This window comes from Phalaenopsis equestris, unplaced genomic scaffold (assembly GCF_001263595.1).
Source record: "Phalaenopsis equestris unplaced genomic scaffold, ASM126359v1 Scaffold000054, whole genome shotgun sequence".
NCBI lineage: Eukaryota > Viridiplantae > Streptophyta > Magnoliopsida > Asparagales > Orchidaceae > Phalaenopsis > Phalaenopsis equestris.
In genome coordinates, this window is record NW_018164496.1 from 473,599 (window position 1) to 484,830 (window position 11,232).

The window sequence follows — 11,232 nt, forward strand, 5'->3', positions numbered from 1 at the left end:
TACCTTCTTCATTAGTTACTCTAAAATCGTAGCCACCATGAATATTTCTGAAATCTTCTACCACTCTACCGACATGTCCATTTAAATCTCCTCCAATAAAAATTCTTTCTTCAAGAGGTATCATTTGTATTAAGTCTTCTAAGTTATTCCAAAATTTATCTTTAGACTCTGTATCTAAACCTACTTGAGGAGCATAAACACTTATAATATTAAAAATCTTAGTATCAATGATAATCTTAAGGGCTATAATTCTATCACCAACTCTATTAATTTTTACAACATTATCTTTCAAACTCTTATCTATAATTACACCTACACCATTTCTAGTGTGACTCTTACCACAACACCAAAGTTTAAAACCTAAATTATCAATCTCCTTAGTAATGTAACAATTTAAAAATTTTATTTCATATTCATCTTCATCTATCAAATATAATTTTAAAATATATTTTAAGGAATAATATAGTTGATGTGTTATGGCAAAAATGAAACAATTGTACATGACAAGAAGTCTCACCAATAAGTCGCATATGAAGTAGCATGTGCGCTCCCACAAAATGAACTTCTAGATCACTTGACTATCTTTAAAAAAACTGTTTTAAATTTAGAAGTCATTGGGATTAAATATGACGCAAAAGATTTATCATTAATCTTATTATGCTTGTAGCCTTCATGATATGTAAGATTTATATGCTTACATATATATGATCTTATGGTCGGAAGACACTAACTTTGGATAAAGTTTATCTCAAGAGAAGAGCTATGATGATTATTACAAGGAAAAAGACACCAAATCTAAATGTTAAAATAAGAACACGACTACAAATCAAAATGAGAAACAATTAGAGCATCTTGTGAAACCAAAATTGTTGAAGTTCTTAATTAGTTATAGTAAACTCATAATTATCTCTGAGAGTATGAATGATTGAGTTCTTGATTCGGCTTACACATTTCATATTTGTCCCGATATAGATTGATTTTCAATATATGAAATAATGTATGATGCCACTGTATTAATGAAAATAATGATTCTTATAAGATACTCGAGCTCGATTTGTTTGCTTATTATGAAGCTCAAGACTCATCCTGACTGAAGCTCGCTAAAATGGTATCAAAGAAAATGAGAGAGCTCGCTAGAGAGCTAGAACTTGCTGGAGAGAAGATTTCCATCTAAGAAAAGGAAGTCACATGACCATTTTGAGAATCATAAACCGTGTGAAAAGGAAATAAATTCATTAGTTGCATTTAATGCAACCTGTCTATACAGCTTACACATGGCATTTTTTTTTCTTTTTTTAATAAATGTTACTTTTTTATTTATTACAAAACATAAATGCTTCGTAAATATATTAAAAATACTTACTTTAATAGAGTAAGCTCACGAGCCAATGACCCTAGTCATTCTAAGCTTGAACTTGAGCTCGTTTAATTTACGAGCTCAAGGTTAAAGAGTCGAGTTCGAGCCGGCTTGACTCATTTACACCCTTATGTACTTCATATTTTCATCATTTTTTTTACCACAGTCAAAAGATGAGATTGAATGTATGTCTTTCATCTTCAGGAATTAGATGTAAAAACTGCATTTTTATATAGAGAATTTGAAGAGGACATTTATATACAACAACCTGAGGCTTGGTTGTTAGCAGAAAAGAAGACTATATTTACTTGTTAAAGATGACCCTTTACTCTTTGAAATAATCTCTTAAACAATGATATTAAAAAATTGATTCATATATGATTGCTCCTGAATTTCGAATGAGCAGCCATCATAATTATATTTACTTCAAGAAAAACAGTAATGAATTATTAATCAAATTGCTCTCGCATCCTTATGATATGTTGACATTTATCATGAATAAGGGAGAAATCAATAAATTGAATGCTCGATCATGCAAAGGGTTGAGATTAAAAATTTAAGAGCTGAAAAAAAAAACTGTCATGGTGATTCATAGAGATAGAGGTGGATAATTTTTTTTTAGTTAAAAAAGGTATATTGGGAAAATTCTTCATGTGTTTAATATGAAGAATGTCAAACCTAATAGTATGTAATTAGTTGTGTATTTCTAGAGGTGTAATTGAGTCAATTTGAGCTCGAGTCACAATGAACTTGAACTTGAACTCGAGCTCGAGCTTGACTCGTTTGCTTATTATCAAGCTCAAGACTCATCTTGACAGAAGCTCGCTAAAATGGTATCAAATAAAATGAGCGAGCTAACTAGAGAGCTAGAACTTGCTTGAGAGAAGATTTCCATCAGAGAAAAGGAAGTCATATGACCATTTTAAAAATCACAAACCGTGTGAAAAGGAAATAAATTTATTTGTTGCATTTAATGCAACCCGTCTTTACAACTTGAACATGGCAGATTTTTTTTCTTTTTTTAATAAATGTTTCTTTTTATTTATTATAAAACATAAATACTTTCTGAATATATTAAAAATACTTACTTTAATAGAGTTAGCTCGCAAGCCAACGACCCTAGTCATTCTAAGCTTGAACCCGGCCTCATTTAATTTACGAGCTCATGGTTAGTGAGTCGAGTTCGAGCCGGATCAACTCATTTACACCCCTATGTATTTCATATTTTCATCATTTTTGTGACCACAGTCAAATGATGAGATTGAATATATGTCTAGAGCATCGTAATTCAATGTTGTGGAACCTTTCATATAAGCTATGATATGTTCTAGTCCAGACTTACCGTATATAATCAATACATACGAGAAGTACTCAAGTAAAGAGCATTAAATAATGATTACAAGCATAAATCCTCAAGTACTTATGTAAAAAGATTTATTTGCAATATGAGAGAACTGCAGATGGTCATTGGCTATACTGTTTTAAAATTTGTTGCAAATCTTGATAAAATCACTTAAATGTGATATGATGGTCGGGGTGTTGTTTTTATAACCAAATATAGATGTTTCACGAGAGAAATAAGCACATTGATCTGCACTATTACTTTATTCTTGAAGTTGTTACTTGTGGCGATATTCTTATGAGTAAGATTAATACTCATGATTATATTGTCAAAATAATAACTAAAATACTCCGAATTACAAAGTTTGAGCATTGCTTAAACTTAGTATTCATTATTACTCTATAGAGATTTCTACAAAAAATATAAAGAATTATTTTTCAAAGTTTGAAGATTTATTTTGTATTTATTTTATTTCGTGTAAAAGTAGAAACTGTTAAAATTTATTACTTAAATTTTCTGAGTCTTGTTTGTCTTAGTAGAAAATTCACGCAGATTTAAATACTCTATTGGTATATTGATCTTATAACATACTTTGGCTTGCAATTCATATGCACTTAACTTCATTAGTCCTCTCCTGAGTATTTTTCTTAAAAAGGAACGGTCAAAAAATACCTCCTCTACTTTTACAAGAAGATAACTCCTTTAGTTTGATCATATATGAGCCGACACTCTATCATAGATGTTTTGATAACTGGAGAAAGCTCATATTATGACAAAATGTTAAATTCAAAGATTTTTAAAATTATATTAATGGCAATAATGAAGATTAACAATTAAATAGGTTCAAGATGGAGATTTTTAGTTGGCAATCCTGTTTTAATTGGATATTAGTCTTTAGTTTTATTCTGCATTAGGCATAATGATTTTCCCATGTTGATTCTTTTACTGTTAGTTATAGGTTGTTGTAAATTGCTTCTTTTGGGTTTTATTATTTTCTCTTCAGTGAATATGTTGTGAAATAAGTATTCGACCTACATTCTATGCGGTAGCTGTAATGTAATTCAACTTTTCAATAAAGTTTATGTTTCTTCTCCAAGTCATTCTTTCTTCCTCTGTATAGTTGCTATTGCATCCTCTAATCAATCTTGATGTTATTTTGACCCCAATTAATGAACTAAGGTAAAATGACACTTTTGTAATGTGATACCGCTCACCTACCACATCTCACCTAACACCCACCTACCTCCCACCTACCACTCTCTTGCTTCTATAAATAGAAAGGGTGTGAGGCTGTGAGGCTTAGGAGAGCAAGGGAAGAGATCTTAAGCTACCACAAAGGAGGAGAGAATAATTAAAGAACTAGAGAGGAGGAGAACATCTTGAGGCTATCAAGGTGTCGCTTGAGAGGGAGACCATAGAAGGAAGATGGGGGCTCATCTCTATGTATAAGCTATGTATTCTCTATTTCTTTTGCCTTAGTGAAATATTTGATTGATTTCCTCCCGTGGACGTAGATCCAGTTGAATCGAATCACGTAAACGATCTGTGTTTGCTTGTGTTCTTTGCGTTTCATTTTTATGTCAGAAAGTACATATCTCACAACAATTGGCGTCGTCTGTGGGAGGATCCATACTTCTTGGCTAGAGGTGTTCGCGGCCAGCGACGAAGAAGCGGAGTTCGGCATTCACGAACAGAGGAGCAAGCGGATCGCATCGCAGGCAGTTGAATCGCGACAGATTCAGTGAGCAGTGGAAGCTTTGATCGACTGGATTAGCACCGCAGGGTGTGCGGTTCGGCGAGATGGAGGAGGAAATGTCCGCGAAGGAGCAGAGGAAGGCGGGTAGTTTGGTCCGCGAAGGGACAAATATCGCGAAGGAGGAGGATTTCCTCGACAGTTAGCACACGCTGCGACAGAAGCACACAAAGCACGCCGCAACAACTCTCGAAATTCAGTAGGTGCTCAGCGGAGCGAATTTCAGACGTTAGTGGAGATCAAGCCACAATAATGAGTTCCGCCAAATTCGACATCGAGAAATTCAACGGGAATAATGATTTCGATCTATGGAGAGTAAAGATGAGAGCTCTGTTGGTTCAGCAGGGCAGAAGCCGTGCAAGGGTCGGCGGCATTGCCGGCCAACATGACCGAAAAGGAGAAGATCGACATACTGGACAAGGCCCACAGTTTGATAATCCTCAGCTTGGGTGACAAAGTTCTGAGGGAGGTGTCGAAAGAGACAACGGCTCAAGCACTTTGGGCCAAACTCGAGGTACTCTACCTGACAAAGTCTCTGCCTAATAGGCTCTTTCTGAAGCAGCGCCTATACTCCTTCAAAATGCATGAAGACAAATCCGTCTCAGAGCAGATTAACAAGTTCAAAAAGATCATCGATGATCTCGAGAACATCAACGTCAAGATGGACGATGAGGACAAGGCACTACTGTTGCTAAACTTTATTCCCAAGAGCTACGAGCATTTCAAGGATGCGATGTTCTATGGAAGGGCGCAGACTCGCAGACTGTTACTCTGGAGGAGGAGGAGGTTCAATCTCTTATTAGAGCTAAAGAACTCCAGAAGAAGCACAACATAAAAGAGGAAACAAGTGGAGGTAGTCTGACAGTTAGAGGAAGATCGAGCAAGAAAGGCTTCAAAAGTGATCAGAGCAGATCAAATTCCAGAAGGAGGGACAGAAGTCAGTCTTCTAAGAGATCTAGCAAGTGTTACCACTGCCACAAGAAAGATCACTTTAGAAGGAACTGTCCGGTTAGAAAGAAAAGTTTTCAGGAGAAGCCGAGAGATTCTAGAGAGGCAAGCGTAGCCTCAGATGGCTCTGACAATCTAGCAGGGAGTGGACCCTTGACTCAAGATGCTCCTTCCACATGTGTCCTCATAAATACTAGTTCGAGTCACTGCAACTGGAGAACGGTGGGTCTGTTCTACTTGGTGATAATAAAGCTTGCAGGGTAGTCGGCAGCGGGACAATCAGAATCAAGATGTTTGATGGAGTTGAAAGGATACTGCAGCACGTCAGGTATGTCCCGGAACTCAAAAGAAATCTGATCTCTCTAGGTACGCTGGAGTCAAGTGGATACTCATTCAAGGCAGAGAATGACTGCATCAAAGTATTCAAAGATTCTCTCATAGTCATGAAAGGAGTCAGAAAGAATGGACTATACTTACTAGTTGGAAGAACCGTGATCGGCAACTTCTCAAATGCAGTTCAATCAGAACCTGACAGGACCAGACTATGGCACATGAAACTGGGGCATGTAAGTGAAAGAGGCTTACAAGAACTGTCCAAGTAGAGTCTGTTATGTGGAGATCGAGTCAGCAAACTGGAATTCTATGAACAATGCATTTTGGGGAAGGCCACCAGGGTGAAGTTCTCTACGGGAACTCACTCATCAAAGAAACCCCTTGACTATGTTCACAACAATCTATGGGGGCCAGCCAGAACTAAGACTCATGGAGGAGGGAGATACTTCATGTCCATCATAGATGACTACACCAGCACGGTATGGGTTTTCATCCTTAAATCAAAGGATTAAGCTTTTCAGAGGTTCAAGGACTGACTAACTGTCACAGAAAATAAGATGCAAACCAAGCTGAAGCACTTGAGAACTGACAATTGCTTAGAGTACTGTTCAAAGCAATTTGAGGAGCTGTGCAGAAGGAATGACATCACAAGGCACAAGACAGTCTGGAACACTCCTCAACAGAATGACCTGGCTGAGAGGATGAATATGACTCTTCTAGAGAGAGTGAGGTGCATGCTGCTAAATGCAGGTCTACCCAAAAGTTTTTGGGGTGAAGCCGTGTCAACCGTCTGCTACTTTATCAACAGATGTCCATCAACTGCTATCGATATGAAGACACCTTCGGAGATGTGGTACGGGAAACCAGGTAACTATGATAATCTCAAAGTTTTTGGATGTATTGCATATGCTCAAGTTAGACAGGATAAGCTGGAAGCAAGGGCCCTAAAGTGCATTTTCGTTGGATACCCACCTGGAATAAAGGGTTACAGACTCTGGTGCCTAGATCAACAGAAATGCATCATCAGTAGAGATGTGACATTCGATGAGTCCAAAATGGCGAATTTGTATAGCCATGCTGCCAAAAACAATATCACCAAGAATGATTCTTCAATTGAGGTGGAGCTGCAACAACAACGAACTTTGACATATCAAAGGACTGTTGTGAACGATCAGGATGAAGTGGCAGAGGAGCAGCAAGTGATTGAGCCAGAAAGAAGATATGATGACTACAGCTTGGTAAGGGAGAGACAAAGAAGAACTATCAGACCGCCAGAGAGATACGGCCATACATATATGATTTCATATGCTTTAAGTGTTGTCGAAGAGATAGAAGAAGTAGAACCGAACAACTACAAGGAAGCCCTAAAGAGCAAGGAAAGACTGAGGTGGGAAGGAGGTGGGAAGAGGCAATAGAGGCAATAGATGAAGAAATGACTTCTCTGATGAAGAACAAAACTTGAGAACTTGTGGATCGACCAAAGAACAAACGAGTGGTTGGTTGCAAGTGGGTCTTTAAGAAGAAGGAAGACACGCCAGGTTTTGAGAGGATCATGTACAAAGCCAAACTCGTTGCAAAGGGATTCACTCAGGTAGAAGAAATCGACTTCAACAAAATCTTCTCGCCCGTCGTGAAGCACTGCTCCATTAAAATAGTTTTAGCACTAGCGGTTTAATTCAATTTGGAATTAGAGCAACTAGATGTTAAGACTGCGTTCCTGCATGGAGAGCTTGAAGAAACCATCTACATGGATCAGCCAGATGGGTACTGCACACATGAGACAAATGACAAAGTTTGCTTGCTGAAGAAAGCTTTGTATGGACTGAAACAAAGCCCCAAACAATGGTACAAACGATTTGATTTGATGAGCTCATGCTAAAGATCGGATTTGTCAGATGCAGCTACGACAGTTGCGTGTACATGAAGTGGCAAGACGGTGAATGTGAAATAAGTATCTACTTGTTTTTTTATGTGGATGATATGTTAGTAGCCAGCAAAAGTAGGGAGGAAATCCAGAAGATCAAAGGTATGCTCAATTCTGAATTTGACATGAAGGATCTAGGACCTGCTACAAAGATCCTAGGGATGAAGATTACTAGAGATAAGAAAAATGACACCTTATTCTTGTCTCATAAGTCATATATTCATAATGTTCTAGCAAGGTTCAATATGCATGAGACTAAGCAAGTTGCAACACCTATTGGCCAATACTTCAGATTGTCAAACTCTCAAGCACCAAAAACTGAAGATGAGAAAAGATACATGGAGGGTGTCTCTTATGACAGCGGGGTTGGTAGCATCATGTATGGGATGATCTGCAGCAGACCAGATTTGGCCTACGCCGCAGCATTATAAGCAGGTTCATGGCAAACCCAGGACAGGCTCACTGGGAAGCACTAAAATGGATCCTGAGGTACCTGAGAGGCATTACAGACCTGATTATACTCTTTAAAAGGCAGAAAGACAAAGAAGAAAAGGTAGTTGGTTACGTGGACTCCGATTATGCAGGAAGCATTGACACCAGGAATTCACTGACTGGATTCATTTTCACTATCTTCGGTACGGCAGTCAGTTGGAAGTCTAATCTCCAATCCGTTGTGGCCCTCTCAACAACAGAGGCCGAATACATCGTTGTGGCTGAAGCAATCAATGAAGTTATGTGGCTAAAGGGCATGGCTGAGGAGCTCGGGGTACATCAGAAGGTGATAACTGTGTTTTGCGACAACCAAAGCACTATTCACCTAACCAGAAATCAGATATTTCATGAAAGATCCAAGCATATAGATATAAAGCTTCATTTTGTGAGTGACGTCGTCGTCAAGGGTTCAATAGTAGTGGAGAAGATACCTACTGAAGAAAATCTTGCTGATATGCTCATCAAGGTGCTACCGACAGCTAAGTTCAGACACTGTCTGGACTTAGTATACTTCACCAAGGGCTGAGACCCTCTCAGGGGCCAGGTGGAGGGAATCCTTACTTCGAAGTTTCTCAATTGAAGGTCAAGGTGGAGAATTGTTATTTTGACCCTCAATTAATGAACTAAGGTAAAAGAGCAATTTTGTAATATGACACCTCCACCTTTACCGCTCACCCACCACCCACCTACCTCCCACCTACCACTCTCTTGCTTCTATAAATTGCGAGGGTGTGCGGCTATGAGGCTTAGGATAGCAAGAGAAGAGATCTTAAGCTACCATAAAGGAGAAGAGAATAGTTAGAGAGCTAGAGAAGATGAGAGCATCTTGAGGCCTTGTATCAAGGTGTCGCTTGAGAGGGAGGTCATAGAAGGAAGATGAGGGCTCATCTCTATGTATAAGTTATGTATTCTCCATTTATTGTGAAATAGTGAAATATTTGATTGATTCCCTCCCGTGGACGTAGATCCAGTTGGATCGAACCACGTAAACAATTTGTGTTTACTTTTGTTCTTTGCATTTCATTTCTATGCCAGGAAGTACATATCTCACAACATTTGAAAAATAATGATTCAAAATATAAATATACTGTTTAGAATGTTCTATTGTGTTGTTGGAAATTAATTAGTGTGTTTTTCTTTAAAGTATGTGATTCTCAAAGAACATACATGGTAAATCAATTGGGCTTTTTTTTTTTCTTTTAACTATCTATTAATAATGAAATAAGTGGTTTTCTTCTCTTTCTCATAGCTCCAGATTAAAAATAAATCAATAAAGCTAGATCCCACTTGCAGCCAAACAGCTTCAACTCCCATTAAAGAGAAATAAATCAATAAATGTTTTTGCAGTACTCTTGCATGTCAGGAAATAAGTTCTACCTGATACAGGCTGCAATTATGAAAATAATCCCAGGCGCAAGGTTAGGCATGGCCGACGCTACTGCTGGAGAAGTTTTCTTGATTCCCACAAACATCAGAGCTTGGAATGTAGTTACCCTACAAAAATAAAATAAACTTATAGACCACATTTATACCCAAAATGCTGGAAAAAAAACTCAAAATTTCAAGTTCAAAAACTTAAATAGGCAATTGCTCATGGCAAAAGAGAATAACTACCCTCCCAAAGCGATAAGAACAAACTGAACCACCAAAGTAAAACTCAATTTTGAAGGCCATTTCTTCCTGCAAGGTGGGAAAATATGAGAGGAAGGAAGAATAACTGCTACTAAAAGACTAAGAAAGAAGAAATCCAGAAAGTAATTACTTACTTCTCCAATGCAATGGCGAAGGGGAAGATGAAGAAGGCCATGGCCAAGCATCCAAAGATGATGAGGAACGGAGGGTTGATTCCAAGGGATAGAATGGGTTTCAAGAGCACCGTGTAGAAAGCGCCGACGATCTGCACAGCAATGAGGCCGGAGATGATGAGGAAATCTTCCATAAACCCCGCGTTCGGCTTCCTCCCCGTCCCCATCTCGTACTCGAAGGCAGAAGCGGGCGTCGAAGAAGGGGAGCGTGGTGGCGAGCCCGATGGCCGCCTCTTGGTCGGAACGCCGGCGATGGTTGCGGAGGCTTTCGTCGGAATCGGAGAGTTTGGGAAATGAGGATGGCTGCTCATTCGACCATTTTGTTTGCCCCACGTCCTGTATTTCCGCCGTTGGGAATCCGTAAATGGTCCCACGCAAATATATCTCTGTCATCCATTAAGATTCGTGCGATTTCAGTGATATGGGGCGATGCCTTCTTTGGGTGCAGGTTACATGTACGTCAGGGCACAAAACGGCATAAACGGTTACTTTCTTGTATTGGACGATCGGCGCCAATTTCTTTTATAAGGCTGTGTGGCGATTTGGGATAGCCGCGCTGGCGCGCTGTTTTCGGAAGGAAAAAAAAAAAACAAAAATCATTTTTATATTTATTTATCATTTGTTTTGTCTTATTAAAAATATTACTGGATAAAAATATGATATTCAAGAAAATATGATAATTTTTTTTTTAAATTAGACCTCAACTAAAAAGTTGATATCACAAAACTACGGTACGATGTCACGCTGCCGCTTCAAAGGCACGCTGTATTTAGCTTTAAAGTCATTAATCGCCCAAATATGGATTCAAATTTTGGCTCAGATCGAAATAGATGAGTGAGCTGCAAGCCAAAATTATGGGTCAATTTTTTTTTCAAGCAAACCCCAGCCCGACTCGAAATTGTATTGTTAACAGTTTATAGTTGTGAATTTAGCAAATTTAGCTCAAAGATTGCTAATCGCTCCAAAATTGATTCAAATTCTTGTTTGGATGGAGATCACATTGCAATAAATGAGTCGAGCTATGAACTAAAATTTTGAATCAAATTTTTTCAGGTCGATTTTGAGCTGACCCTAACTCTGCTCGAAATCAAATCGTTCACAACCCCATGTATTTCTTTAACATCTCATGAAATATTAAATGCATTATATTTAAGTTTTATTATTTTAAAATTTAACTTTTTTGGCTATAAGAATATGATGGATAAAAAATTAACTCAAAACATTATATCTGTAGAACACAACCTATCATTATTTTTTGCTTCTTTGCAAGTGCGTCTT

The 11,232-nt window shown here is 38.1% G+C and overlaps 1 protein-coding gene across 1 annotated transcript in view; it reads right to left on the bottom strand.

Annotated features, from left to right (window-relative positions):
• Positions 1–10,292, bottom strand: part of LOC110019339 (WAT1-related protein At5g47470-like) — a 17,771-nt gene extending 7,479 nt beyond the window's left edge. Inside the window, exons 1-3 of the mRNA XM_020716970.1 lie at positions 9,916–10,292; positions 9,764–9,829; positions 9,527–9,643 (exon numbers count right to left, since the gene is read on the bottom strand). Coding sequence (XP_020572629.1) covers positions 9,527–9,643; positions 9,764–9,829; positions 9,916–10,265 — 533 coding nt within the window. The 5' untranslated portion in view covers positions 10,266–10,292. The remainder of the gene's footprint in view (positions 1–9,526; positions 9,644–9,763; positions 9,830–9,915) is intronic.
• Positions 10,293–11,232: the final 940 nt, after the last annotated feature.